This window comes from Hevea brasiliensis, chromosome 1, assembly GCF_030052815.1.
Source record: "Hevea brasiliensis isolate MT/VB/25A 57/8 chromosome 1, ASM3005281v1, whole genome shotgun sequence".
Classification (NCBI taxonomy): Eukaryota; Viridiplantae; Streptophyta; class Magnoliopsida; order Malpighiales; family Euphorbiaceae; genus Hevea; species Hevea brasiliensis.
In genome coordinates this window covers 120,487,811-120,514,652 of record NC_079493.1, presented here as the reverse complement: position 1 = coordinate 120,514,652, position 26,842 = coordinate 120,487,811, and the positions used below count along the sequence as shown (strand labels likewise).

The following is a 26,842-nucleotide window of genomic DNA, read 5'->3' as shown; positions in this document are numbered from 1 at the left end:
TATTAGGTTAAATTTTTATATCTAAATTCATGCACTCTATATATACACTTTAATTAGTATTGCATATATCTCAATATAAATATTTAATCTAACGATAGTTAAACTTATTTTCATATGAGTTAAATTTATATTAGATGCACCCAATTTATCAAGTAAAGCAATAATATAGGCAAGGCCCATATATAGGGCATTGTCCTAGAGTAATATGGATGTAAAAAGAGTACGTACCCAATCAACTAAGCGAACATTGTTTTCAAGTTGGGCAAATTTCCCTGTAATTAATTCCAAAAGTACAACACCAAACGAAAAGACATCAGACTTATCGGTGAGTTTCCTTTTTAGATCGTCTTCATAATATTCAGGAGGTTCATAACTGCAGTTGGAGAGAGTGTATATGAGAAGAACCTAGCTAGTTACCCGGCGAATGTTCTTTGAGAATATGAAAATTAAGGGAGGTAGTTATGCTTAGCTAACAAATTAACAGAATGAATCTTACAAATAGGTTCCCCTTGGGCCAGTAGAAACGTGAGTAACAGAAATCATAAATTCTTTGGCAATTCCAAAATCTCCAATCTGACAAGAAATTAAGAATTAATTGAGTAATGCTATAGGATCAAATTATCCGCATTTATTGCCGATTAATAATATGAAAATTCATATAAATTTCCTTTATTTTTTAGTCTTATATTGATTATGATAATTAATTGAAGAGTAATATTGTAAAATCACTTAATTTTTTTATGATAAAATTATGCAATTATTCTCTTTAATCCATAATAGATGCGCATCAACTTGATCTGCAAAATATTTTTGTATTTATAATTAATGTCATATAACATAAATTCAAAAGACAATAAGTTAAGTAAAAGGGAGGGCTTATTTCACAACTCAACATATTAGGGCCGCAACCAAAATAAAAAAAAAAAGGACAGTCTCATTTAAAATTGTTGCCATATTTATTATATATTTTCCCATACTTATTAGTTCACTCTGAAAAAAGAAAAATTTAAAATTTTTTAATAAAATTAAAAAAGAACTTTGTAGCATATAAAAAAAATAAAGATTCTGCATCTTTATTTTTTATAAATTAATAATTCTCAAAATAAATTAATTTTTTTTTATTTAAATTACGACTATCAACTATTCTCAAATAACTTACCATAATATGAAATGATTATTCTCATCAAGAAAAATGATAGCGATACACTTTTATTGAAGTATGCATTATTCACTTATTATTTTATATATAATTATTTTTTAATATTAATAAATATCTAATTATTCTTAAGCACGTATTTTTTTTAATAATATTTTTAAAAAATAATGTTGGAAAAAAACATTAAATCAATGAAAATTTAGATATTTAAATAAATATACGTAATTGATTATATCAAGAAATTAACTTATTTATGTTAATTTATTTTAAAAGAATATATATATATATATATATATATATATATATATATATATATATATATTCTCAAAATATATATAATTAATCTAGTAACTCGGGTTTTCAATAGCCCATGAGCCTAATGATACCATGAGATTCGTTCAATTAGTTCAACCACTGTAAGGCTCACTCAATATAAAAGGAAAGAATCTTAATTAAAGATAAGTAATATTTGTAGGATTGTCAAATATAGCTATACCTATAATTATGCATTATAAATAGAAATGTTATTTTATAATTATACTAGCTAGTAATATCTATATAATTACATAGTTGACTTACTATAACTAGCCATTATCTCTATCTTATATAAAAATATCATATCATCTATGACTTTCTCTCTAATCAATTCAATACACAATTCTCTCATACTTGTTCTAACTTGAGAGTCAGAGGGTACTCATCGAGTCCATACCCGGTGGACCTTTGACCCATTAATTTTCTGTTTTGCAGGTCCATACCCACAAGTAATTTACATAGACTGCATATATATATATATATATATATATATATATATTCGCAAGGGCCTTTTTGGTTTCGTGACTGCTGAGCAATTAACGGCTAATTGTTTATTTGTTGTAATCGTTGCTTACAATTATTGATCATATTATACAATTATTAAACAACCATAGTTATTATGGCCACATATGTAACAAACTTAACTTATGATTCTATTTTTTATCATTAATATTTTCAATAGTATATATTTAGATATGGCAAATTTTCACTCAAACTTATTAATTAATTCAAACTTGCTCAATTAAAAATTATTCATAATCTTTTTTCAATATGAATAAAGTTTCAACTCAAAATAACATGAACTAAAATGACTTAAAATTAATCCATTTGATTAATTTAAATTTTGATTTAAAAATTAAACAAAAACAATTAATATTTTAATAGACAATAACTCATTACACAAATTGATTCAACAGTATTTATAAAATAATTTGACGGGTAACTCAAATCAATCAATAATCCAAAATAGTTCAATTAAAAATTACCTAAAAAAATAGTCTCAAAATGATTCAAAACCTAATTAAATAATATTAATCCACTCAATTTGACGCATTTGCCATCTATGTATATAACTAGTTGGACTCTGCATAAATTTAATAAAAATTAACTTTCTATATTTAATTTAAATTTTCATATTTTGCTTTTTATTAAAATTATTTTAATATTTTTAAAATTTATCATTAAAATTTATAATATATAATTATAATCCTCTCATTTAATACTTTATTTTTAATATTTACATATTCAATTTATTTTTTTTAATAAAATTACATTTTTTATCACTTTTATAAAATAATTACCATAAATTACAAAACAATGATCCTTTAATGCGGTTTATTATTTGATTTTTTAAAATTTTAAATTTAACATAATTGATTAAAAAAATTAAAATGTTAATATAATAATATTAATTAGCAAGTCAAGTTCTCTATAGGAAGTGCCACGTGGCAATTTTTAAGAAAAATTTGACTTACTTTATAGTATAAATCCATTACATACACATACATAATCACTGATAAATATTTTATGTTTTGACTATAGAGTTTAATTTTATATGATAAAATGAAAATAAAATGTTTTTTATTAGTATTTTTATAATTATTTGAAGTTGAATGACATTTTTATAAAAACGTGGCTTTGAATCCAAAACTTCAACTATAACTTTTATAAATATCTTACCTTTGGTATAAATTCATCATCAAGAAGAATATTACCGCTCTTAATGTCCCGATGAATAACTCTGGGTGCACCTATATATATCATAAAAAAAAGTATGAAATGAAATTCATGATACATGCAATCCTTATTAAAAAAAAAAAAAACTTTAAATACTCACAGATTTCATGTAAGTATGCTAATCCTTCTGCAGTACCTAAAGCAATTTTCAATCTGTTTGACCAATTAATAGTTGGCTTTCCATTTCCTGCAATATGTCATTTTCCTTGTATAAGGAAACAATGTAATATTTTGGCAGCTTATAAATGAAAAAATTATATAAATAAAAAATTATAAATGAAAAAAAATGCATTGTTTTCATTTTCAACAGCCCTGATCTGCATATATAATTATGGTATATGAATTTATATACATGATTAAAATAGGGGGAAAAAAAAAAAGACTGACCATGCAAATGAGAACTTAAGGAGTTGTTGGGAACAAACTCATAAACAAGCAATCTATTGGCTTTATTACTGCAGTATCCTAGCACCTTGACAATATTTTGGTGAGGATCAATACGGCTAAGGATTTCAGCCTCCTCCTTATATTGACGTCTCGCCATTTCCTCTTTCTCCTGGTCATCCTGATGTCTAAGCCTCTTAATTGCAACGACTTCACCATTTGGAAGTTTTCCTTTATAAACTTCACCACAAGTACCCGTGCCAAGGAGATTGTCTTTGTCGAAATAACCAGTTGCTTTTGCTAGTTCTTTATGAGAAAACGTCCGAACACCTGGATTAATATATATTATTAATCAACTATAAAAATATGCTTTTTAATTAATAATGAATAATTTTCTTGTTAGTTATATCTTTCAATATATATATATATACTCTCAACTGCTCTTCTTCTCTCTAGCACTCACTATCTTTACCTCTAATGAAGACCAGCTTTGCACCATCAATTGGGATCTCGTCGTTGACGGGTGCTCTTCCAACTTCGCATCCTCCTTTCCGTCTTTTTTTTTTTAACTATTTTATTTATTCATTTTTTTCTTTTACTTTCACTTCACACACTTTGCTCTTGCACGTCTCCCGCTTCCTCTTTTTATGCAGTTATTTGTGATTTGGGATTGATTAACAAACATAAACTCCACACATTTTTTTTATCATACATATGCAAGATGAAATTTCAAAGATATGTTTGTTTAAGTACTTTTTCTTGGCTTACGACTGCCTCAATTGGAATAGCACTTTTCTCTATGTTCTCTAATCGAAAATAAAATAGAAGAAAAATCAAGAACCTGCTTTGTTTTTTGCTAGCTTTTTTGTTCTCTATGAGAAATAAAGCAAGACAGACGAAGTGCCTGTTTTGTTCTCTCTCTGTTTTTTTTTTTTTTTTTAATTGTACTGTTCTAAACTTGACACCAAAAGTAGCAGCAATTCAAACAACCATTCATCAATACTTGGATTCATTTTACAATATATGCTAAAAAAACAACATACCGGCAATTGGGTGGTGATTAGCGTTTCTCCTCCTATTCCACAACCCACAGATGCAAGAGACAGGTGTCATGGCTGCCAGCAAGGTTTCTTGCAGGTGTGCTGTTGCACTTACGGAGAGAGAGAGAGAGAGAGAGAGAGAGAGGGGGATTTGTTTCTTTTAGGATTGTCAAGAAACTAAGAAATAATTGGACTCTAAGTTTTTTCCTTTCTTGACGATTCAATCCTCTTAACAATAAAATAATATATATCAAATTGACTAGATAATTTTTTTTTTGACTCAAAATGATTCATAAAATATAAAATGACTAAAATATTTTTATATAATCCGTAATCTCAAAATAATTTCATCACCTGCAGTGTACAGGCTTACTCACTTTTTTCAAAATTACTCACAAAAAAATGTGGAAATTGATTGCATACTTTTTCATTTAATTAATTTAAAAGAACGATTATAATAAAAAATTATTAATCCAATTTTCAAATTAGAAAATAGGATTCCATGATGACCATATATCTAGGTGGTGGTTGCTCTTGATCAATTTCAAAAGCTGTAGTTTAAATACGGAACGACTTCAATAATTTAGAGCTCTTGATCAATTAGAAAGTAAAGCTTTTGATCAATTCTAGAGATACTCCACCATATACAGCATGACAAAGTAATCTCCACCACTTCATGAACCTAGGCAAGGCAGTATCAATGAAGATGACATTTTCAGAATCTTACAAATTGAATTTAGGTAATCACCATCATGGTTTTGGAAATCAAATCGGATCGGTTGGTTAGATTGATTTGATTGAAAATTGGAGTTTAGTTCAATCCGATTCGTTCATAAAATCCTATTTTAACAAACCCACATCAGACTGACATGAATCGACTAGGTAATCGACCAATCGATTAATCCGGTCTAATTTAAATCAATCGGATGGATTAATTTAAATCAATCGGATGGATTAATTTAAATCAATCAGATGGATTTCTCATTAAAATAATTTTGAGTGCATGTTGCTGCATTTAGGACTCGAACATTGGACCATAGAAGTAGGAATGGTAACGGGCCAGGTCGAGGGCGGAGATTGAATCCCCTGTCCTCGCCCCATAAGAGATCAAGGTCGGGCGAGGTGGGTTTGCCTGGGGAAATTTTTTTTATCATTTATTATTATTATATAATATAAATTTATGTATTAAAAATAAATTATAAGTTGAAAATATAAGTTTTAAATATAATCTTAATAATATACATATATTTTTTATTAAAATTATAGTATTTATATACATAAATATATAAAAATAATTTTTTTAATAAAAAAAGTATATTATCATACGGAGATTCAAAATGCGAAGACCTTCTCCTCAACCTCACTCCATACAATATCGAAATAAAAAAAATTTAATCGAGTTTGGTTGAATAAAATGTCATCCCTACATTGAAGCACTTAAGTGTTGCTTACCACTACAACCACACTTCAAATTTGATATAACTTTTTTCCCAACTATATATATACACACGGTAGGTAACAAATAAGTATGGAAAAAGTAAAAATTTTCTGATTTAAATAATTAATACTAATAATTTATTTTATTAATATATTAATATGAATGAATTTTTTATTTTAAATTTTTTTACATTGTTCTATAAAATTTTAATATATTAATTTTTTTATTGATATAAATAAATTTATTATTATGGAATTCTAAATAGTTTTTATTATAAAATATTATTATTTAAAATTTTAATTAAAAAATTTTAATTGTTTCTAAAAATTATTTACATGTTTAAAATTTATGTAAATTTATTTTAGTTATTATTTATATAATATATAAAAAACTTCTAATTATAATAATTTATTATTTTTATTATTTTTAAAGAAGCTATTAATTTTATAATAAATTGAATATTTATTTAATATTATACTGATTAAATCCTATTGAATCTTAAATTCTTATTCTCTATCTTTACCAATTCACTGACCGAGCCAGTGTGTGTATATATATATAAATTTTAGCAATTCATTAATAAGTATCAAAGCATAACATAATTTTCTTATAAGAGAAGAAAAAAATATAAATATAGACATGTAAACTTCTGTTCAAAGATGATTTAGATAGAAATCTTCTGAGTAATAATTAATTTTTTTTTTTTCATTTTGAATGACAAAAGAATCTTTACAATATTACTCTTTTGAGAACTAATTACTTCAGTGGCTCATAGAAGAATTTTAACCATCAAATTTAATTAAAAGAACAAATCGTATTAATAAATTTTATTGACAGAAGATCTCATTACTAGTACTTAAAAATTTAAAATCTTCAATAAAAAAAAAAAGTTAATAATCTACACTATATTTTGAACCGTTAAAAAGTTAAAAATATCCATTAAGAGAAGATGGGACCCACTAATGGAGAAGCAGAATCCGATATAGAAGAGAAAATCTAAAATTTATTTCTAAATAATATAACTATGAGAAGACAAATTCAGATATATTTCAAATAAATTTAGATATTAAAATTTATTAAAAAAAAAAATTCTCATATGAATGACTCTCATCCAACATATGAATAAAATATCTACTGAAAGTTAGGCGTGACATTAGGTGAGATGAAAAAGATTATTGCAATAAATAATATTAAATAATTTGTTATGACCAATGAGCTCTTGGTCTTGGTTTTTATGTTATAAAAAGTCCAACTGAATAACTCTCATCCAATATGCAAACAAAATATCTAGTGCAAGTTGGGTGTGATATTAGGTGGGAACATACTATCAAACAAACTAGTATTTCTTTTCCACATATGTCATCATTAAAAACATGACAGCTTTGTCATCTTTCACAAATTTTTAATTAATTTTTAAAATCATTTATTGATATGAAAAAAATATTAAATTCCACATTAAAAACATGACAGCTTTATCATCTTTCATAATTTTTTTAATTATTTTTTTAAATCATTTATTGATATGAAAAAAATATTAAATTCCAGCTAATGGACCTGGGCGGAGTCAATGACGATTACACCCTTAAAATCTGATAAATTGACATTAGGTCATTGTCACGGATATAATTACGGCTAATGATCGCTCTTGGTCTTGATCTATATATTATAAAAAATATCCAATTGAATAACTCTCATTCGACATATGAAAAAAATATTTACTGAAAGTTAGGCGTGACATTAGGTGAGATGAAAAAGATTATTTCTTTTATCATCATGAATCCAGCGAATGGAAAGATCACCACATCAAAAACATGACAGCTTTATCAATATTTCTTTTAATAAATATTTTTGAAATGATCCTTTATTTAATATATAATGATTGCCGCCAGTTGTACGATTATTTATGATTTTATTTTAATAATATAATTTAATATATATTTTTTATATTTTTAAAATTATCATTTTTTAATCAATTATAATTTTATGTCAAAAATTAATAATAGTTTTTTAATAACATTTAATATAATTTTATATTTAATAAAAGATATAAAACTATATACATTTTTTAATTCCACCTCATGGACCTGGCCGGAATCAATGACGATTCCGCCGTTGAAATCTGATAAATTGACATTAGTTCATTGACATGGATATAATTATAGCTCATGATCGCTCTTAGTCTTGTTCTATATATTATAAAAATATCCAATTGAATGACTCTCATCCAACATATGAATAAAATATCTACTGAAAGTTAGGCAAGAAATTAGGTGAGATGAAAAAGATTATTGCAATGTATAATATTAAATAATTTGTTATGACCAATGAGCTCTTGGTCTTGGTTTTTATGTTATAAAATGTCCAATTGAATAACTCTCATCCAATATGCGAATAAAATTTCTAGTGAAAATCGGGTGTGATATTAGGTGGGAACATACTATCAAACAAACTAGTGTTTCTTTTCCACATATATCATCATGAATCCAGCTAATGGAAAGATGACCTCATTAAAAACATGACAGCTTTATCATCTTTCACAATTTTTTAATTAATTTTTAAAATCATTTATTGATATGAAAAAATATTAAATTCCACTTCATGAACCTGGGCAGAATCAATGACGATTGCATTGTTAAAATCTGACAAATTGACATAAGGTCGTTATCATGGATATAATTATGGCTAATGGCCTTTTGGTCTTGGTCTATATATTATAAAATGTCCAATTGAATAACTCTCATCCAACATGTGAATAAAATATTTACTGAAAGTTAGCCGTGACATTGGATGGGATTATAATTTCAAACAAATTTTTTTTTTCTCCACTAGTATCATGAATCCCGCTAATGGAAACATGATCACATAAAAACAGGATAGCTTTTATAATTTTTTATTTATTTTATTTATTTTTTAAATTATTTATTACAATAAAAAAATTAAATAATTTATTATGGCGATTTTCAGAAATAATTTATTTGCATTCTTTTGGGGAAAAATTAATTCTGGTGTTTATGTATAATCTTTAAAAATAAAATAAAAAAACAAGTCTACCTCCTCACCTACCCTCCCTCCTTCTTCACTCGATTAGAATATATAACAGCATATACAAGAAACCTCTAGCCATCATATTGTCACCATGGGGAAAACTGTAGCTCCTCTGCAACTTTTGGTGGGTTGGTGCAACACCAGTTCTGACACTAAAGGTATATCGTTTTAGCTGACACTGTATAATGAGTCCAAAGTAATAGAGCCATGCAGCCTCTTGAGTTATACTTCTGTTGTTTATCTTCTATCACTAAACTGATGCTCTTTCTTTCTTTTTTCCCTCCTCTAACTAATTGTGGCGTGTTATAATTTTTTCAGATGGTACATATAAGATGAAGAAATATGGTTATGATAAACTAGCAAATGCAACTGGTCTTTTCAACAGCGACTGCCTCCTTGGCGAGGGTGGTTTTGGTCAAGTCTTTAGGGGAAAATTAGATGGTGAAGTTGTTGCTATCAAGAAACTTAAAATAATAAAGCTGGATAGTAAATGGGAGGAGAGTGAGTTCCTTAGCAGTGTGAGACACCCAAATATTGTTAAGATGATTGGGCACTGCAGTGAGGGAAAAAATAGATTGCTCGTTTTAGAGTTTGTTCCTAATAAGACCTTGACATATCATTTACATGGTGAGTGCTTTTTTATGCACAGAAATATTCGTGCATATGATTATATGATATATTAAGATCTTATTACTAATTAGGCTTTATTACCTGGCCAAATGGCCTAAGTATGACTTCTTAGGTACACAAACCTTTTACACCATGTCCCTAACCTTAACACAAATTGCTCTTACGTGCATTCGATATATATTTTTAACAGGTCATGGAAAAAAAAAGAAAATTTTGAACTGGTCAAAAAGAATGAAAATTGCCTTACAATCGGCAAAAGGGTTGCTATATCTGCATGAATCCTGTGAGTAATCTTACTGCATTCTAGACTAATTAACTATCGAGTCTTGGTGTATATTGAATTAATTTTTTTTATTTTATTAATCTATTCTTTTGTTAAAGTTTCAATTGCATCTATATTTCTCAGGCGAACCTCAAATTATACATCGAGATATCAAAGCAGATAATATTCTTCTTAATTATAATTTTGAACCAAAGGTAGGATTTTTTCATAATAAATACAATTTTAACATTTAAACCTTCATTTAAATTCCAAACAATTTCTTGAAATATACTGAAAAAATTCTGTGATTTCATTTGTATAATATTTGGATATAAGTTAATTTTATTATAGTTTGTTGTTTTTTATATTAAATTATTGCAAAAAAAAAAAATTCTACTAATTTGCATAAATCATTGATTCAGGTGGCAGATTTTTCGCTTGCTAATTTTCTGCCAAATACCGATGGTGTTACCCACATCACTAGCATAATTAAGGGAACTAGCGTGTAAGATTTTTTTTCTCTTACTAATTAAATGACTTTGTATAATTATACTCTGAATAGTTAAAAAAATAAAATAAAATAATAACAGATAAAACACAAAAAATCCAGCAAAAAGATTTGCATCTTTCAGAGGAGAAAAAAAAAATTTTAACTTAGTCTTTTATTATAGTTATGCAGATCCAGAATATGGCGATGTTCAAAAAATTTCAGAAAAGTCAGATATCTACTCTTTTGGAGTTATACTTTTAGAATTAATTACAGGAAGAAAAATTTTGATTCAAGACATTTCTATCGTTGAATGGGTAAGAGTCTAATATATATATTTTCCTTCTCCTTCTATAATCCTTCCATAATTTTACTTTATATATATATATATATAAAGACACCAACCCATATATGTCTTACCCACACAACCACACGCGCGTATATATTAGTTTCGGCTTCAATTTTTAATTATTTACTTTTGTTTTCTAACTCATTTTCCTTCTATAATTTCACTTTCCAAATTTCTTTTAGACTTAGACTTTATTTAAATAAAAATGTTCAAATATTTAACTATTTATAAAAATTAATGAAAATACTCTATTTCAACAAAAATAGATAATTAATTAATCAAAATTAAAATGTATAAAAAAATAAATAAATTAATTAGGCATATATATATATATATAAGTAAATATTGTACTACGTTTGAGATTGTGGTAAAAATGTTAAAAAGTTACTTTTTGAAAATTATTATTTTACATGCCAGATTTAGTGGTACTGAAATTTTTATGACTAAAAGATATTAAATTTAACTTTAAATTAGTTTTTAATATTTTTTAATTAATATATTTTAAAAAAATGTTTTTTTAATAGTCTTTATAACAACAATGTCAATCAACCTTTAATCTTTCAGTAATTTTATATATTTTTTATTTGTAGCTTTATATATTATAGATTATCGATGGAAATTTTTTAACTCCCTTAAAACAAATATTGCCTTTAAATTAAACTATTATATGCAGGAAAAGAAATAATTTGGATGATAGTTAAAAAAAAATAATAATAAGTTTTATTTTGATAAAAAAATATTAACAAATATTTTCTCTTTCAAACATTCAGGCTAAGGATTGGATTAAACAAGCTTTGAACAATAATGACTATGCCAATCTCGTTGATTCCAAATTGAGAGACTCGTATGACAAAGAAGAAATGAGAAGAATGATTTATTGTGCTTATACTTCTGTGTATAAATCTTCACAATTTCGGCCAAAAATGAAACAGGTAAAAAGTTTTTATATGCATTTTATCAAACGTCATTATTTTATCTTCTAGTTTTAATTTGGTTTGTTATATGATTTATAGTTGTAACATCACACTGCTTGGGATACATGTCCCACATTGGTGGGATAGTAAGTAATATAAGTAAGTAATAAAAGGGTCTATATATTTTTTATATATTTGAATTCAATAATTTTAATGTCTGAAAATTATTTGTGCTAGTTTGAGCTCTTATATCCCAATCAATGGGATGTTATAATAATGCTTTTATTTTAAATAATAAAAAAAACCAAAAATTTTAATGATGAATTTAGTTACGGATCAAAATTTCATAGCCAGTAATATTAATTAATGATATATTAATGATAGATCCATCACTTAACTCATCGTTAATACTTAGTGACAAGGGTTTTAATGACAAATTAAAATTCATTGCTAAAGCTCAATTTTTTGAATTAATTATGAATGAGCGATGAATTATGATCATCACTGAAAACCTTATCACTAATTTATATTGTTAGCGATGAATATGTTAATCCATCACTGAAAATTTACTTTTTTGTAATGATAATAATAATCATAACAATAATGAGTTCTTACATTAATTTTTACTTAGCACTCTCAACTTTAAGAATTATTCCTTTTTTATTCTTTAAATATAATTTGTGTTAATGAAATCACTTGATTTTAATTTAGTTAAAAAAAATCCCTCTGACAAAATTTTTGCAAATTCAAATTTAAATATGTAATCACTGGTTAAAAATGCTTTAGTGACCTTAAAATCTATCATTACTTAATCCAAAAATTTTAAATATAAAATCTTACTTTTTTAAATTAAATTAAAATTGGTGATTTTATTATAACAAATTGATAATTAAGGGATGAAATTGAAATAATCCTAAAATTTGAAGGATGACAGGTAAAAATCATCCTTTTTTCTATTTTCACAATTCTTTTGTATGTTTTATATATCTATATAGATTTTATTTGCATTAATGTGAGACTATTAAAATTATAACATGGTTAATTTTATAATCATAAAAATTTTATTAATATTAAAATGACTTTAGTTTGATAAGAAATTGGTCATTCACTTTCTTGCTAAAATCTCATACATTAGTTAAATTACTTATTATGCTCAATTTTTTTATTATAATAAAATATAAATAACATCTTAAATGTATGTTATGAATATTTTGTTTACTTGAATTTTCTTTCTTATTTAATAAATGTATAACCTTTTTAAAATTGCCATGTCATTCAGATAGTTGAAGTTCTTGAAGGAAGTATGCTTCCCGAGAAGTTAATGGATGGGAACGACGGCAGCGTAGCTTTACACGGTACCGGATATAAATTTCCATTTCTTACAACAACTATGACGTGCCCTTATTTATTTATTTATTATTTATTTATTACGTATGATTACTGAATTTGTCCAGTATATAAAAACACTGAGAACCTACGAACTAAAAATAGATTTAATTATCAATCATCAATATACATAAAAGTATGAATAAAGATTAAATTTTAAAAAATATTCTTAATATATTTACTAAATTATTATTTAATTATTTATTTAAATAATTAATTAAATAATGCTTTCACGATAATTAAAGCAGAAAAAAAATCATAAACATATAATTCTATTTTTTTACTCATCATTTTCATTTAAGAAAATAATTTTAAGTTGTTTTTTTTCTTCTAATATAAAATTATGCTTAAAAATTTATTTTTAAAATGAAAAATTATTTCCACTATAATTATAAAATTACCACTACTCAATTATTTGTTTGAATAGATAACCAAAAACATTTCACGTTAATTTAATCTCTTATTCTTATAATTTATTAAAACATTTATACACCCATATCAAATTAACTTTATTAAAATATTTAGTAATTATAAATAATTACAAGCTTCAATTTTTACTTTAAATGTCTTACGAGAAAGCATTATAAAAATGTTTATTTATATGGTTGAATATTATGTATACATTTTTAATTCTTGGAGGTGGATTTTGAATTAATATTTATAACTAAATTTATATAGTTTTTATTATTACCTATTTAAAATAAAATAAGTTTTTGCTAAAGATTTTCCAAGAGTATTGGCAAATTAAAAAAAAAATTATGTAAATTTTTAATTTGAGTTAAATCTTTTTATTTATTAATTTAATTATTAATTTTTAAAATCAATTTCAATTTCAATTTCAGAAAAAATCTGTTATATATATAAAAGAACCAATAGGAGAGACAACTAAAATTATTTTAAAAAATCTTGTGAATTTGCATAAACACGGTAGAATCTTAATTAAGGCTTGGTATTACCTTAATCATGACATTCTATTTATTATTGAATTTTTCTAAAGTAATTAATTTAATAGAAAACGGTCAACATCCTTAATATTAAAATGTTTACAGTTTTCGGAACAAATGAAAGGATGCTTTGCGTTTCAATTTTATTAAAAAAAATGTAAATTATTATTTATGAAAGATATTATTTTAATTTAAATTAACTCTAATATATAATAATTTTAACTCATATAAGATTGTTTATATTTGAATTTTTACATTAGTTCTAATAAAGCTAAAACATAATCTTATTTACAATCTTATGTGACTCGTTATAATTTGGTCAGATGATATACCTCAAATACATAAGCTGAAGGAATATGATTTTCGACAACTATCAGAGGCAACTGATTATTTCTCCAACAATCTCCTTCTTGGCGAGAGTGGTTTTAGTCAAGTCTTCAAGGGAACATTAGATGGTGAAGTCGTTGCTATCAAGATGCTTAAAAGAAAGCTGGAAAATAAATTGGAGGAGATTGAGTTCCTGGGCTTTGTGAGACACCGAAATATTGTTAAGATGATCGGGTACTGCAGTGAGGGACAAAATAGATTGCTTGTTTTAGAGTATGTTCCCAACAAGACCTTGGCATATCATTTACATGGTAAGCGCTTTTTCTAGACCTTGATATCATTTACATATCATTGAAATATTCATACATATAATTATCTAGGCAGCTGTAAATATTTATGATATTAAGATCTTACGAAATAGGTTTTTTCGGCTTGGCCAGATAGATGTTTTTATGTTGACTCGTTAGTCTTACACATCTCCCACACGCCATATCCCCAACCTTACATTGTTACATGGGCACACAAAATCCGAACCAAGAAATTATAATATCAATTCAAAAATAATTAAGTAATATTAAATCATAATTACAAATCAATTTAAAATATATAGTTTAATCTTCATTGAGTTTGGTTTATATTATTAATAATAGGAACAAACACGATTTTGAATTGGTCAAAGAGAATGAAAATCGCCGTACACTCAGCAAAAGGGTTGCTGTATCTTCATGAAGACTGTAAGTAATTTCATTTTTAATTAACTAGCTATAATTAGCAATTGAGCTTTGGCATTTTTTATTTCTTTTTTTTTTTAATTTATATTCTGTTAAAATTTCTACTCTTTTAACATATATATTTTTCAGGTAAACCTAAAATCATACATCGAGATATCAAAACAGATAATATCCTTCTTGATAATGACTTTGAACCAAAGGTAAGATATTATCAAAATAAAAATACAATTTTAGCATTTCAACTCTCAATTAAATGCCAGATAGTTTTTAGAAGATATTGAATAATTGTGATTTCGTTAATTTGATATTTGGATGTAAAGTTAGTTTTATTGTGTTTGGTTTTTTTTTTATATATATTAAATTATATGCCAGAATATCTACTAATTTATATAAATCATTAATCAGGTCGCAGGTTTTTCGCTTGCAAATTTTTTGCCGGATATTGATGATGTTACCCACATCACCAGTCTATTGAGGGGAACTAATGTGTAAGATTTATGTTTCTTTTATTAATTAAATGACAGTTAAAGTCTACTTTGAATAGTTAAAAGTACAAAATAACAACATAGAACATTAATTTTAAAAATTTATATGGTGAAGATTTTCATTTTTTAAAAAATAAAAAAAGTCTTAACTCAACTTTTCATTATAGTTATGCAGATCCAGAAAATGGTAATATTCAAGAAATATCAGAGAAATCAGATGTTTATTCCTTTGGAGTTGTACTCTTAGAATTAATTACTGGTAGAAGACCTATCGATAAACAAGGCAATAACATTATTAATTGGGTATGTTAATTTTCCATTTTCTTATTTATCTGTTATTATTTTATTTTTATTATATTTATCTATATATTTATATTATCATGTATTATTTTTATATTATTATGTATTAGTATATATAATTTATTGTATAATGCAACTAGAGAATAAATACAAAATATACAAAACTTTCATCAGCGATTCTTCCATTATATATATAACTAATTAAATATTTGTGGCAATGCACGAATTTAACAGAAATTAATTTTTTTATATATCTAATTTAAATTTTAGAGATAACTACCAAAAAATTCTATATTTTTTAATTTTTTACAATTTTACCTCATATTATAAAAATTGCCAATTAAATCCTAAACTTTTAACTCTTATCAAATTTACCCTACCGTTAACAAAACTGTTATCTAGTGGAGATGCCATGTCAGATACCACGGAGATGCCACATTAGATAGTTATAGGGTATAATTGATAAGAGTTAAAAAGTATAGAGTTTAATTGGCAATTTTTTAGTAATTTATGGCAATTTTCCCAATCCTTTTTAATTTATACAAAATTTTAAATTATTGTTAAAATTGAGAGTTAATTAACAATTCGATTTAAATTAACTTGATTGACCTAAAAATGTTTCAACATGAAAATATGATAAAGTAGTGGTAAAAGAAATGAAAATACAAAAGGAGATAACTCAAATGACATTGAGAAAGCAATATAAAAAAATTTATAAGCTTTGAATATTTATATGAAATTAGTTTCGAACATAATTAAATGGCAAAAAAGACCCATATAGCCAACTTTAACTAGTTTTAGAGATTTAATTATTATTATTGTTGCATTTATTTTAATTTATTATGTATAACTTTTATAGAAAATATTTAAGAAAAAATTATTTATTGTTCTTTAAATTATATTAGGGGATGACCATGTATAAAGTACTTGTGAAAATTATTCTTTTTAAATCCAATTAGTATTTTAATTAACAATCTACATAAAATATATTTATAATTAATAATTAACTATACTAATGTTAATTTATTTTTTTAATATTAATATATTATTATTCATAAAAATTATTAATTACATAATATAAATTTAATATATTAATATTAATATATAAAAATTATTCATTTATTAAATAGTATTGACGATATATAATGTATCGATTTAATATGATTAAATCTTAAAGTTTCAATTTTACATCTTCATTGATTCTCAAATTGGGTTTTCTATAAAAACCTTGATATTAACAAATACTTTCCCTTATCAACATACAGGCAAAGGATCGAATTGGACAAGCTTTGAACAATAATGACTATGTCGATCTTGTTGATTCCAAATTGGGAGAGTTGTACGACAAAGAAGAAATAAGAAAAATGATTTGTTGTGCTGCCGTTTCGATTTATAAACCTGCACTTTTTCGACCAAGAATGAAAGAGGTAAAATTATATATATGCATTAGATAAATTATCATAAATTCTTGATTAATTGTGTTTATAATAGGTTTTTCATAAATCCTAAATTTCAATTCTATTATTAATTATATAAATTAATTTCAAGTAAATTTAAACACAAATTTTAATTGATTGTGCCTGCTTACCTAATTTACAACTAATTCCTTAATAAAATAATATAAAAGGAAATTTTTGGATAATTTATGGTTTATATAGAGTTGGCTTCGTTCCATTTATTTATTTATTTATTTTTATTAATTAAATAAATAAAATTAATCGTTTACTCTACTTACATGATGCTTTGATTATGGTAAAAATATTAATTTATAAATTATAAGATCCACATAATATTATTAAAATATTTTTTAATAAAATTATGAAATTCATTTACATGGATCTCAAAATTTTAAAATAATAATAATAATAATAATAATAATAATATTTTTATTATGGTATGCTATAACACTTTCAATTTTTATCAGTGGACACAATTATGAACAACCTTTAGAATTGATATAAAATTACTGATCAAATTTCTTTTTTTTTTTTTAAAAAAAGGAATATGTTTACAAAAAGCCAAACATGTAATAATGTATTTGTAAATTAATTATCATCACTGTCCGTACTAATTAATTAATATTAAGCATTATTTCTACCATTGCTATTTGATGCAGATTGTTGAAGTCTTAGAAGGGTCTATGCCATTGAAAAGTATAGGGCTAAACTCGACTTCCATAAGCCATCTTTCATCATTTACTATGGCTTCTAGTTCTTCGACCCTTTCCCAACGGAAGACATGGGATGTATTTATTAGTTCTAGAGGGAATGACGATGTCAGTAAAGGTTTTCTCAGCCATCTCCTTAATGCTTTGCAGCAAAAATATATCAATACCTTCGTGGATAACACACTTCGTGAAGGAAAAGAGATTTCACCAGCTCTCTTGAAAATAATCGAAGAATCAAGTGTGGCAGTAGTCATTTTATCTGAAAATTATGCAGGTTCTGCATGGTGCTTGGAAGAGCTTGTGAAAATACTTGAATGCAAGCAAGCATTAGGACAAATAGTCCTACCAGTTTTTTACGGTGTAGATCAAAGTGATGTTAGAAAGCTGAGAGGTAGTTTTGAAAGGGCATTTGTCAGGCTTACAGAGAACCTTAAAGACTCTTTACACAAGGTGGATAGATGGAGCCATGCTTTGAGGGAAATAAGCAACTTATCGGGATGGGACTCAAGATATATCAAGTAACTTAATTATTATTATTTTTTATTATTCTTTTGTTTTTTAGGTTTAAAAAGTTAATCTCACATACACACACACACACGCATATATCTGATGACTCATGTTGAATGCTTGAATATCTTGTTTTAAATTTATTTGATAATTAGTTAATTCCTTTTCCTAAAAGAAAATTGACTAGGTGCTTAGAATATATTTAATTAATTGGATATACATCTGTCGTGAATTTTGTTATTGTATATGTATGTTTTTTAGTAAATCTTCTATATGGATCTAATTAATGAAACTTTTTGTTTTCTCAGTATATGGATGCAATTTATTCTTGTTATATATATGTATACATGTTTTAGTGTCGATAAGAATAAGATTTGGCTTTGATATTAATTCACTTAATTCTGGCTTACTAGCATTTGTTGTTCACATATGATCAGGCCTGACTCCAAGTTAATTGAGGAAATTGTCAATGACATTTGCAAGAAATTAAGTCATGTGCTTCCAAGTGATTCTCATAACGACAATTTAGAAATCTACCCAACAGAAGAAAGCACGAGTTCGGCAGATGAAGATGATTAAGTCTCCTCAGGTGCGATTAATATATACAACTCTCTGTTCCCTTTTCATATATCGACATCGTCATCAATGCTTATCGCTGCACTTGCCTCCTTTTGTTCAATTGGTTTTTATAGTTTTTTATTTATAGATATGGTTTGTGATTTTGTAAATTTGAGTTGTGCATAGAACTCCTCTCTTTCCTTCTGATTTGATGAATTTTGAGTGTACTTCTCTGTACACAAGTACTGTGTGGCTTGATTACGGTTATTGACTGATTTTCTGGCTTTATTTTCTATTTCATTATGATATTAGGCCATGATTTGAGATTGTTTTGGTTGTGGCGTCAGCTTGCTTTGGTGAGAGAAAGCCGGGTCCATGCCACCCCAGTTACATGTACCTTAATTAAGAAATTAAAAATAATAATGAAACAGCCTTTTTGTTAATACCCATCCATTCTATTTATACTAAAAATTGTAGAGAAGAAGGTTTTTACAAACAAAATTTTCTGGACTATGAAGGGCAACTCCCCTTCAATTACAAGAGTTGAAGAACCTGAGAAGATCATGCATTCCCAATTGTGGTTTTGCGCATCACATAAAGCGTATATCAATTGTTTCTAGCAAATCCTCATTCTCATCCTTGTATGAGCAGAAAGCAGTTGCTTGCTTTGTTGTGGAACAGCTGGTTATTCTTTAGTGCCACTCTTTCTTGCTGTCTTCTTTTTGGCTTTCCTCAAGGCTTTCCTCTTATCCTCTTTGCAGCAGTTTTAAGTAATTAATTTCTAATTCAAATAAGAAATACAGTTCACCCTGCGCAGATAAGAGGGAATTTATCAACATTATTTTGCTTCACTTTTTAAAAATGAAATGAACATCTCATTCTATTCCTTCTGACTGGACTGGAAAGGTCCAAAACGTCTTTTGAATTTCAAGTTGGGACTCCACCACCTCCAAATTAATTGGCAAATAATGTTGAAGTGAGCTATCTTAATGTTTTAATGAGGTGATGGCAAATAATGTTGAAGTGAGCTATCTTAATGTTTTAATGAGGTGATGAACATCCTTCTCTCAAAAAGGAGTTTGGCGTCTCCATAGAAAGAGTTGTGTGGACAGTGTGAGACGCGAGAAGCTCACAGTGCACCCTCCTAAAATATAGGTTAAATATTGAGGCACGCAACTGATATGGTTGCTTGAAAGGCAATACGTATTGGTATCAATTAATTGTTGAGCACTGCGAAAACATGTAAACTGTAAGGAAATAAAGTTAACACATAAAACACTAATATTTACGTGGTTCTTCCATTGTTAACAATAATGAATCATCATTACAAGCTCAAAATCATATTACACTGCGTAATTCGAGAGACCCATCGAAATTGTAGTGTCGGAAAAATTTTAAATTTGTGTCTTTGCAAAGCCCTCGACGAGTGGAGCATGCTGGTAGTCTCAGATTTTTTGTAGGATTTACGGTTTGAAAGAGATCTAGCCCAGAACTTAAAATGAGCTATTGATACCAAGAATGCTATAAACGGTGATCAAAGGAGAAAGTTATTGCTAGAAAAGGAAAAGGAAAAAAAAAATGAAGAGAGAGAGAGAGGGGGACGATGGACGGCAAACAGTTTTTTAGAGCTGTATTTTATTATTATTATTATTATTATTATTATTATTATTATTATTATTATTATTATTATGTTAAATGTTCAAAATATTTAACATTAAAATACTATAACTCACAATATAATATAATATAACTATCTTTATATATATATATATATATATATATATATATTATGTTTTCATTTTTTATTTTTATTTATTTATTTTTTTTAATTATCTTCCTTTATTTTAAAATCAATTCAAATAAATCTCATAATATTAATAACATAATATTTTCCTTTTATTTTATTTATAATTTAAAAATTCGGGTTGTTACATTCTTCCCCGCTTAATAAAAATTCGTCATCAAATTTTCAAATAAACAAGGAATAAAGAAATATGGCTATTGGGATAGGTGCGAGTATTTATTCCTCCAGCTAAGCAAAGATGGTTAAAACGCTTTATTTTTCAAACGCTTTATTTTTCTATAGATCGCATTCCTCAGCTCTCTAATTTTACTGGAGTGTCCTAATTATCATCATCTCTTACTAGAGACGCTCTTATCTCTTAACTATTTATTGGCCATTTTTTAAGTATTCACTATATCTCTCTGTACTTGACTTGATGTCTCATAACTTTAATCAACCTTGGTGCTTACCCCTTTTTCAACGCGCCCCAACATGTCTCTTAGTGACTTTAGTCCTCATTCATTTGTTTCAACAATTTCTGCTTCCCAAGGACATGACTTATGTTCCTTATCTTATAATGTTCTATAAGATGTTTCCCGTAGCACCTATCATAGGCATCTTATTCTAAATCTTTACTTGTCCTATGGCTCCAATGGTCAACACCTATGCATCTTCTCATTCCAATGATACTTCGAATTCCCAATTTACTTGTGTTATTACTAAGGTCTTCAAATCAACTCCTGTCCAACTTATGTAACTAGTTATGTAGAGCTCTATCCAAGTGTTAAGCGCTCATATTCTATCTATTAATAGTAGAAAGTGGGCTGGGCCTCTTCTCTAACCTAACAAAAGTCTACGTATTCCTAAGCCATCCAGTCAAAACAACTTATCATATCCTACTCCTTTTCTGAAAAGAGAGTTACTTGCCTTCTGTTTGAAATTTCTTACTATCTGATGTGCTTCCTGACACATTGGTACTTAAATCGAGGCTTCATTATTCTTTTATCTTACCATTTCACCATAATTTGTTTTAAACATCCCTTAGTGTGTCCCTAGCATACTTATTCCTTCTTATCCTCATCATTGTAACCAACTCTACTGAGCTTTTCACCTATCCTTTAGATCTTATCCACTTTTTTTTTTTTTTTTCTGTTTTTACTAGTGTTGATATCTTTTCAATTTATTGTACTTATTCTTTAACCTTTGTCCTCTCTCACCCTTATGCCTTTCCTTCAAGGATACCCATCCCAACATCTATTTTGACTTTCTTTTTATCTCTTAGTCCTATCTTGATTACTAGTTCCATTACTTCTAGAATTCTAACCTTATGATTAGCTCCTATCAGCACATCCTTCACATCATGTAACACTTAATTGACCATAGAAAATTCTTCTTGTATCTTTTTTTTCAACTTCACTATCAGAACATTATCATTCCCTACTACCCTTTGTAGGAAATCCCTCATCATGGTTAGATAGGAGCCCTTGAAATTATAAGTTTCACTTAAACTAACATGGTTGTGGGAAAAATGTGCTAGGCTATAATTTCAGTCAAGATACTTCACGTGTTCATTCTCCTTAATACAACCACACATAGGGGTGAGCATTCGGTTCAAACCGAATCGAACTGAATTGAATCGAATTAAATTATGAAAAATGAATTATATATTTTAGAAACCGAATCAAACCGAAATTGATAAAAAATCGAATCGAATTGAACCGCTTTATTTTGATTCTGTTCAGTTCAAACTGATCGGTTTTGATTTTTGATTGATTTTTTAATTTAGACTTTATTTTTAAGTTATTTAGTCTAATTTTAATTTTGGTTTGAACCTAATAAACATTAATCAATGAAATTAAATAATTTATATATATAATTAAATATAATTTATAAATTCTCCATAAAAATCAATCAATTAAAAATCGATTTGGTTCGATTTGAATATATAAAATTACTATTTGGTTCGATTAAGTTTAACCAATTTTTTTCTCTTCAAAACTGAATCGAAATAACCGAAATAATCGAAATTTTTATAATATAAAATCGAACCAAACCGATTAAATTTTAAAATCAAACCGATTGAACAGAATTAATTCGATTCAGTTTGGTTTTTTGGTTTAAACTGAAATATGCTCACCCCTAACCACACATATTGCCCATGGCTCTCTAGACTTCAGTCTCAAATCTGCCCATCAGCAATAATTTCACCCACTATAACTTATCCACAAATAGCACTTCCTCCAGCTCATAGTTTAGAAAGGTTGCAAACCTTGATAACTAACTTGATCTAACTCTGGTCACTATCCTAATTTTCTTTTCATCCTTAACATTAGGTATATACTTACGGTCATTTTCGCCTCAAAAGATTGGATATGTCCTAACGCCCATCAAATTTTCAATTAATTGGGTCACTTTGACACGACCTCTCTTCTTAACATAATCTCTTAGAATCGAAACACGAGCTAATTGGAAAGAAGGAGCAATCTTCTCTCACCATTTATGATATATCATTGTTTGATAAATAAGGTTTAGCTCATACCCCTTAGTCTTTCTTTTTCATTTCATTATTTCTTTACAGTTGTTATGTTTTATCATAAGATATCAGCTGTACCTAACCATGTTATACTGTTGCCCCATCCAACATAATATCTTGGAATTTATAATTTCTTTTATTCTCCATTTGTCCTCTATACTCATTATTATTTGTCTAATGCTCATTATAAGCGGTTATATTTTGGAAGATAAAGTACTAATAGATAGATTCTTTCAGATATACTCCAATCTTACTAACAATCACTCCTCTAATCCATATGCTTCTTAATAACTTATAATTATATCTACACCTATCTTGTCCTATTTTAATTTTTACTAGCGTTCTGCTACATATTATCATACTATCATTTTTTTTTTCTCACATAATTATCCTATCGGTTACACTTAAAATATATGTTTAACTCCAATTATAGACTCTAAGTCTCACCATTCTAAATTTTAACATCAAGCCTCTGTGACATTATCTCTCATTCTTTTCCCTCATCTTGCATATTTAAATCCCTTATGTCGACTTTTATTCAGCTTACTCCTACTGACTTTGCTTCTTTGTCTTATAAGACAATTTAAGCTACCACAACACACTCTACAGCTACTACTTACTTTGGTTGCACACCTCACCTACCTTCCCTCATACTGTTAACAACCAAAAGGATTATTATTTCATCACCTCCTTATTCTATCTTGGGGATAGAAAATAGATAAGGTCTAATCCAAATCCTACAACTCTAAGCTCCAGGTTCAAGCTCCTAACACTACACCAACTATGACCTGCTCTGAGTTTGGCACTTCTAGGTTCTATACCTTAACAAACGTTATCCCTAATGTCGTCCATTTCTAAACTCTCTATCCTTACCTTTCTGTTTATCTCATTTACCTTCCCTAGAACCACATTTGCCTCTTCTATATCTTGGCTCTATTCTTCCCATTCTTATCCTAATCTAGGCTTTTCAGTTCATTCTTTAACCAACTCTTTTTATCTTACTCGAATCCAAACTTTGACTATTTTATTCTTTAGCTCTACTTTCTTTCTTAACCTGATTGTCATGTCAGAAACATATACCTTTTTCACTATTCCTATCATGTCATCTGCACCTCGATGTTACTTAGATTTGGTCCCCTAATTATTTTAGCTAATACTTCTACTGGCATTTAGGTTATCTCTTCTGCTGCATTTGAACCAACTATTTAATCTTCTCCTTCTACACCCCTTTTTATATATGCATATTTTATGATTTATTGATGCTAACTTCTGTCATTTTCTTTTTCTTTATTTGAAGTATACTTTTGTCTTGAGCAATAAGAAGCTAAGGATGAACTCAGGGAATAAGAGTCATACATTCCCTGCTTGATCTCTGGTCCTCCTCCTTTGGACTATATACTATCCCTTACTACCTAAAGGAGGGGATCTATAACAATTCTAATTTCCCCTATCCATTTACTAAGCCAAAACAATGTCAGATCATTTACTTTCTTATCATACCGTAACTCTTTAAATCATTATTTCACAGTTTTTGACCTTCTCTAGGTAGTAGGGTTGTGCTTGCACCTTATTGATACACGCAGGGTATACTATTCTCACTAAGCTTTAGGTAAAATGCCTTTTGTAATGCTAAAACTGTCCAAAATCCCACACTGAAGACCAGATGGTCTCATTCTATAGGTGTCACCTTTACTTCGCAATTAATCCGAAACCTCTGGTCTGATGGCAACTCCTGATGTAACTCTAGCTCATGCTAGGGTAACTGAGTTACTGACTCTAGTTACCACCCAATTGTGACCTTTCGATATTCTAGCTCTAGACCCCTAACTAGGAGTTCCCAACTCCTCTATAAATATAAAACTCTATTCTGGCATAACTGTACCAAAACAAAGGCCATCTGCAAACACCCTCATTATGGAACACCACATAGATGCACGCAGTTCTACATAATAATCCCATGTCGATACTGTAATCTGCAGCTTACATTACAAATATCGAGAATATTACATAGTTACTATAGTACATCCCAACAGATTAGGTTTCCCACTCTTTTATCTCTTATGAATCCACTGATACCATGAACTTACTCTGACTGGCTATTTACTGATGACTGCCAGCAACGATATCCTCACTCCCATTTAGGGCAGCTATACTATCAATAAATCACCTTTATGTCATTGCGCTTTGCACTAGATAGGCACACCGTTAACCCCACTATGATGGAAACATAATATTTCTTTAGAATACGTTTGCCCATGGTAGGCCTTAACACGTCTGCTAATGCTATTTCACATCTCTGTATATTCCATGAAAATCAAGACACTAACTGAAGCACTCTTATATTACTCAAAGTATAACGCATAATCTAGAAAAAAGAAATTACAGAAGAAGACGAAACAAGAACCTATACTCCGCATGTGACGTCTTGAAAAGACCTTTTTTTTTTTTTAAATCCCTAGACATGCACTTCTCATGAATCTAGAGCCTATGCTCTAATACACTCTTGTCATGACCCAAACCCATAGGCCAGACCAGCACTAGGACCTGAGCCGACATAAAACCCCCAAGGCCCGTAGCAAGCCATACTATTCTCAAATCAGGGCCAAATACTGAGGCCCAATATGTAAATAAAATAAAATAAAATATTAAAATTTTAATTTGGGTCAACCCAGCCCGATAACACTTAGAAACTAAAACCAGGGGAGCCCAGCTCAACCCTGATGCCATCCTTTACAAATTATTTAAATATCATAAAAATTTGCATTTATTAATATCAATAAAAACTTAAATTATTACAGCCTCTGACAAGATCAATACTACTAACACATGCGGAATTCTAGATTACAAATTTAGAAAATAATTATACATATGAATAGTTGATAATAATCCTGCGAGAAAGAGAGTAGGTTATGTAGAAAAGAACTCCTCTTATATCCTAGAAAAATAGGGTGAACATGAGTGAGCGTTCGACTCATAAAGTAAGATATCGATTTCACATATAATTTCTATAACTATCTAATTCTAATGCATCCTTAGAAATGAAATGCAACAACTTCATATAAACCATACAATTCAAGTTAAATCACTTCAAAGGCAATTTGGAGCACTCACACATACATATATGGGAAGCTGATCCCCCTACCCAGCTCTCTTAATTCCAACCTCTGCCAGCGAGATCAACTCAAAGCCGTGCCTATCTCGACTTGTTCATAATAAGGATCGGGTCCCAATGAGTCAAGCTCCAGCCGTGTCTATCCGTACCTATATCCACACACATGTACATAATTAACTTAGTTCAATTATCCTTAGGGTAACTCGATGAAAATTAATTAATTAAGTTAAACAGAAACGTAGGGTTATTTGA

At 27.7% G+C, this 26,842-nt stretch overlaps 2 protein-coding genes across 2 annotated transcripts; one reads left to right on the top strand and one right to left on the bottom strand.

Moving 5' to 3' along the window:
- Positions 1 to 220: 220 nt before the first annotated feature.
- Positions 221 to 4,787, bottom strand: LOC131169088 (proline-rich receptor-like protein kinase PERK1). The gene is made up of 5 exons (XM_058149477.1): positions 4,636 to 4,787; positions 3,596 to 3,922; positions 3,309 to 3,395; positions 3,152 to 3,222; positions 221 to 573 (listed from the first exon to the last, which is right to left on the bottom strand). The coding sequence occupies exons 1-5, from the start codon at positions 4,703 to 4,705 to the stop codon at positions 493 to 495; spliced, it is 636 nt and encodes a 211-aa protein (XP_058005460.1). The 5' UTR covers positions 4,706 to 4,787; the 3' UTR covers positions 221 to 492.
- A 4,335-nt stretch (positions 4,788 to 9,122) lies between these two features.
- On the top strand, positions 9,123 to 19,450 carry LOC110656707 (uncharacterized). The gene is made up of 16 exons (XM_058149570.1): positions 9,123 to 9,273; positions 9,434 to 9,742; positions 9,936 to 10,028; positions 10,152 to 10,222; positions 10,430 to 10,512; positions 10,679 to 10,811; positions 11,614 to 11,775; positions 13,037 to 13,112; positions 14,411 to 14,725; positions 15,065 to 15,148; positions 15,275 to 15,345; positions 15,551 to 15,633; positions 15,798 to 15,933; positions 17,196 to 17,357; positions 18,047 to 18,615; positions 19,042 to 19,450. The coding sequence occupies exons 1-16, from the start codon at positions 9,207 to 9,209 to the stop codon at positions 19,181 to 19,183; spliced, it is 2,556 nt and encodes an 851-aa protein (XP_058005553.1). The 5' UTR covers positions 9,123 to 9,206; the 3' UTR covers positions 19,184 to 19,450.
- The last annotated feature ends 7,392 nt before the right edge of the window (positions 19,451 to 26,842 follow it).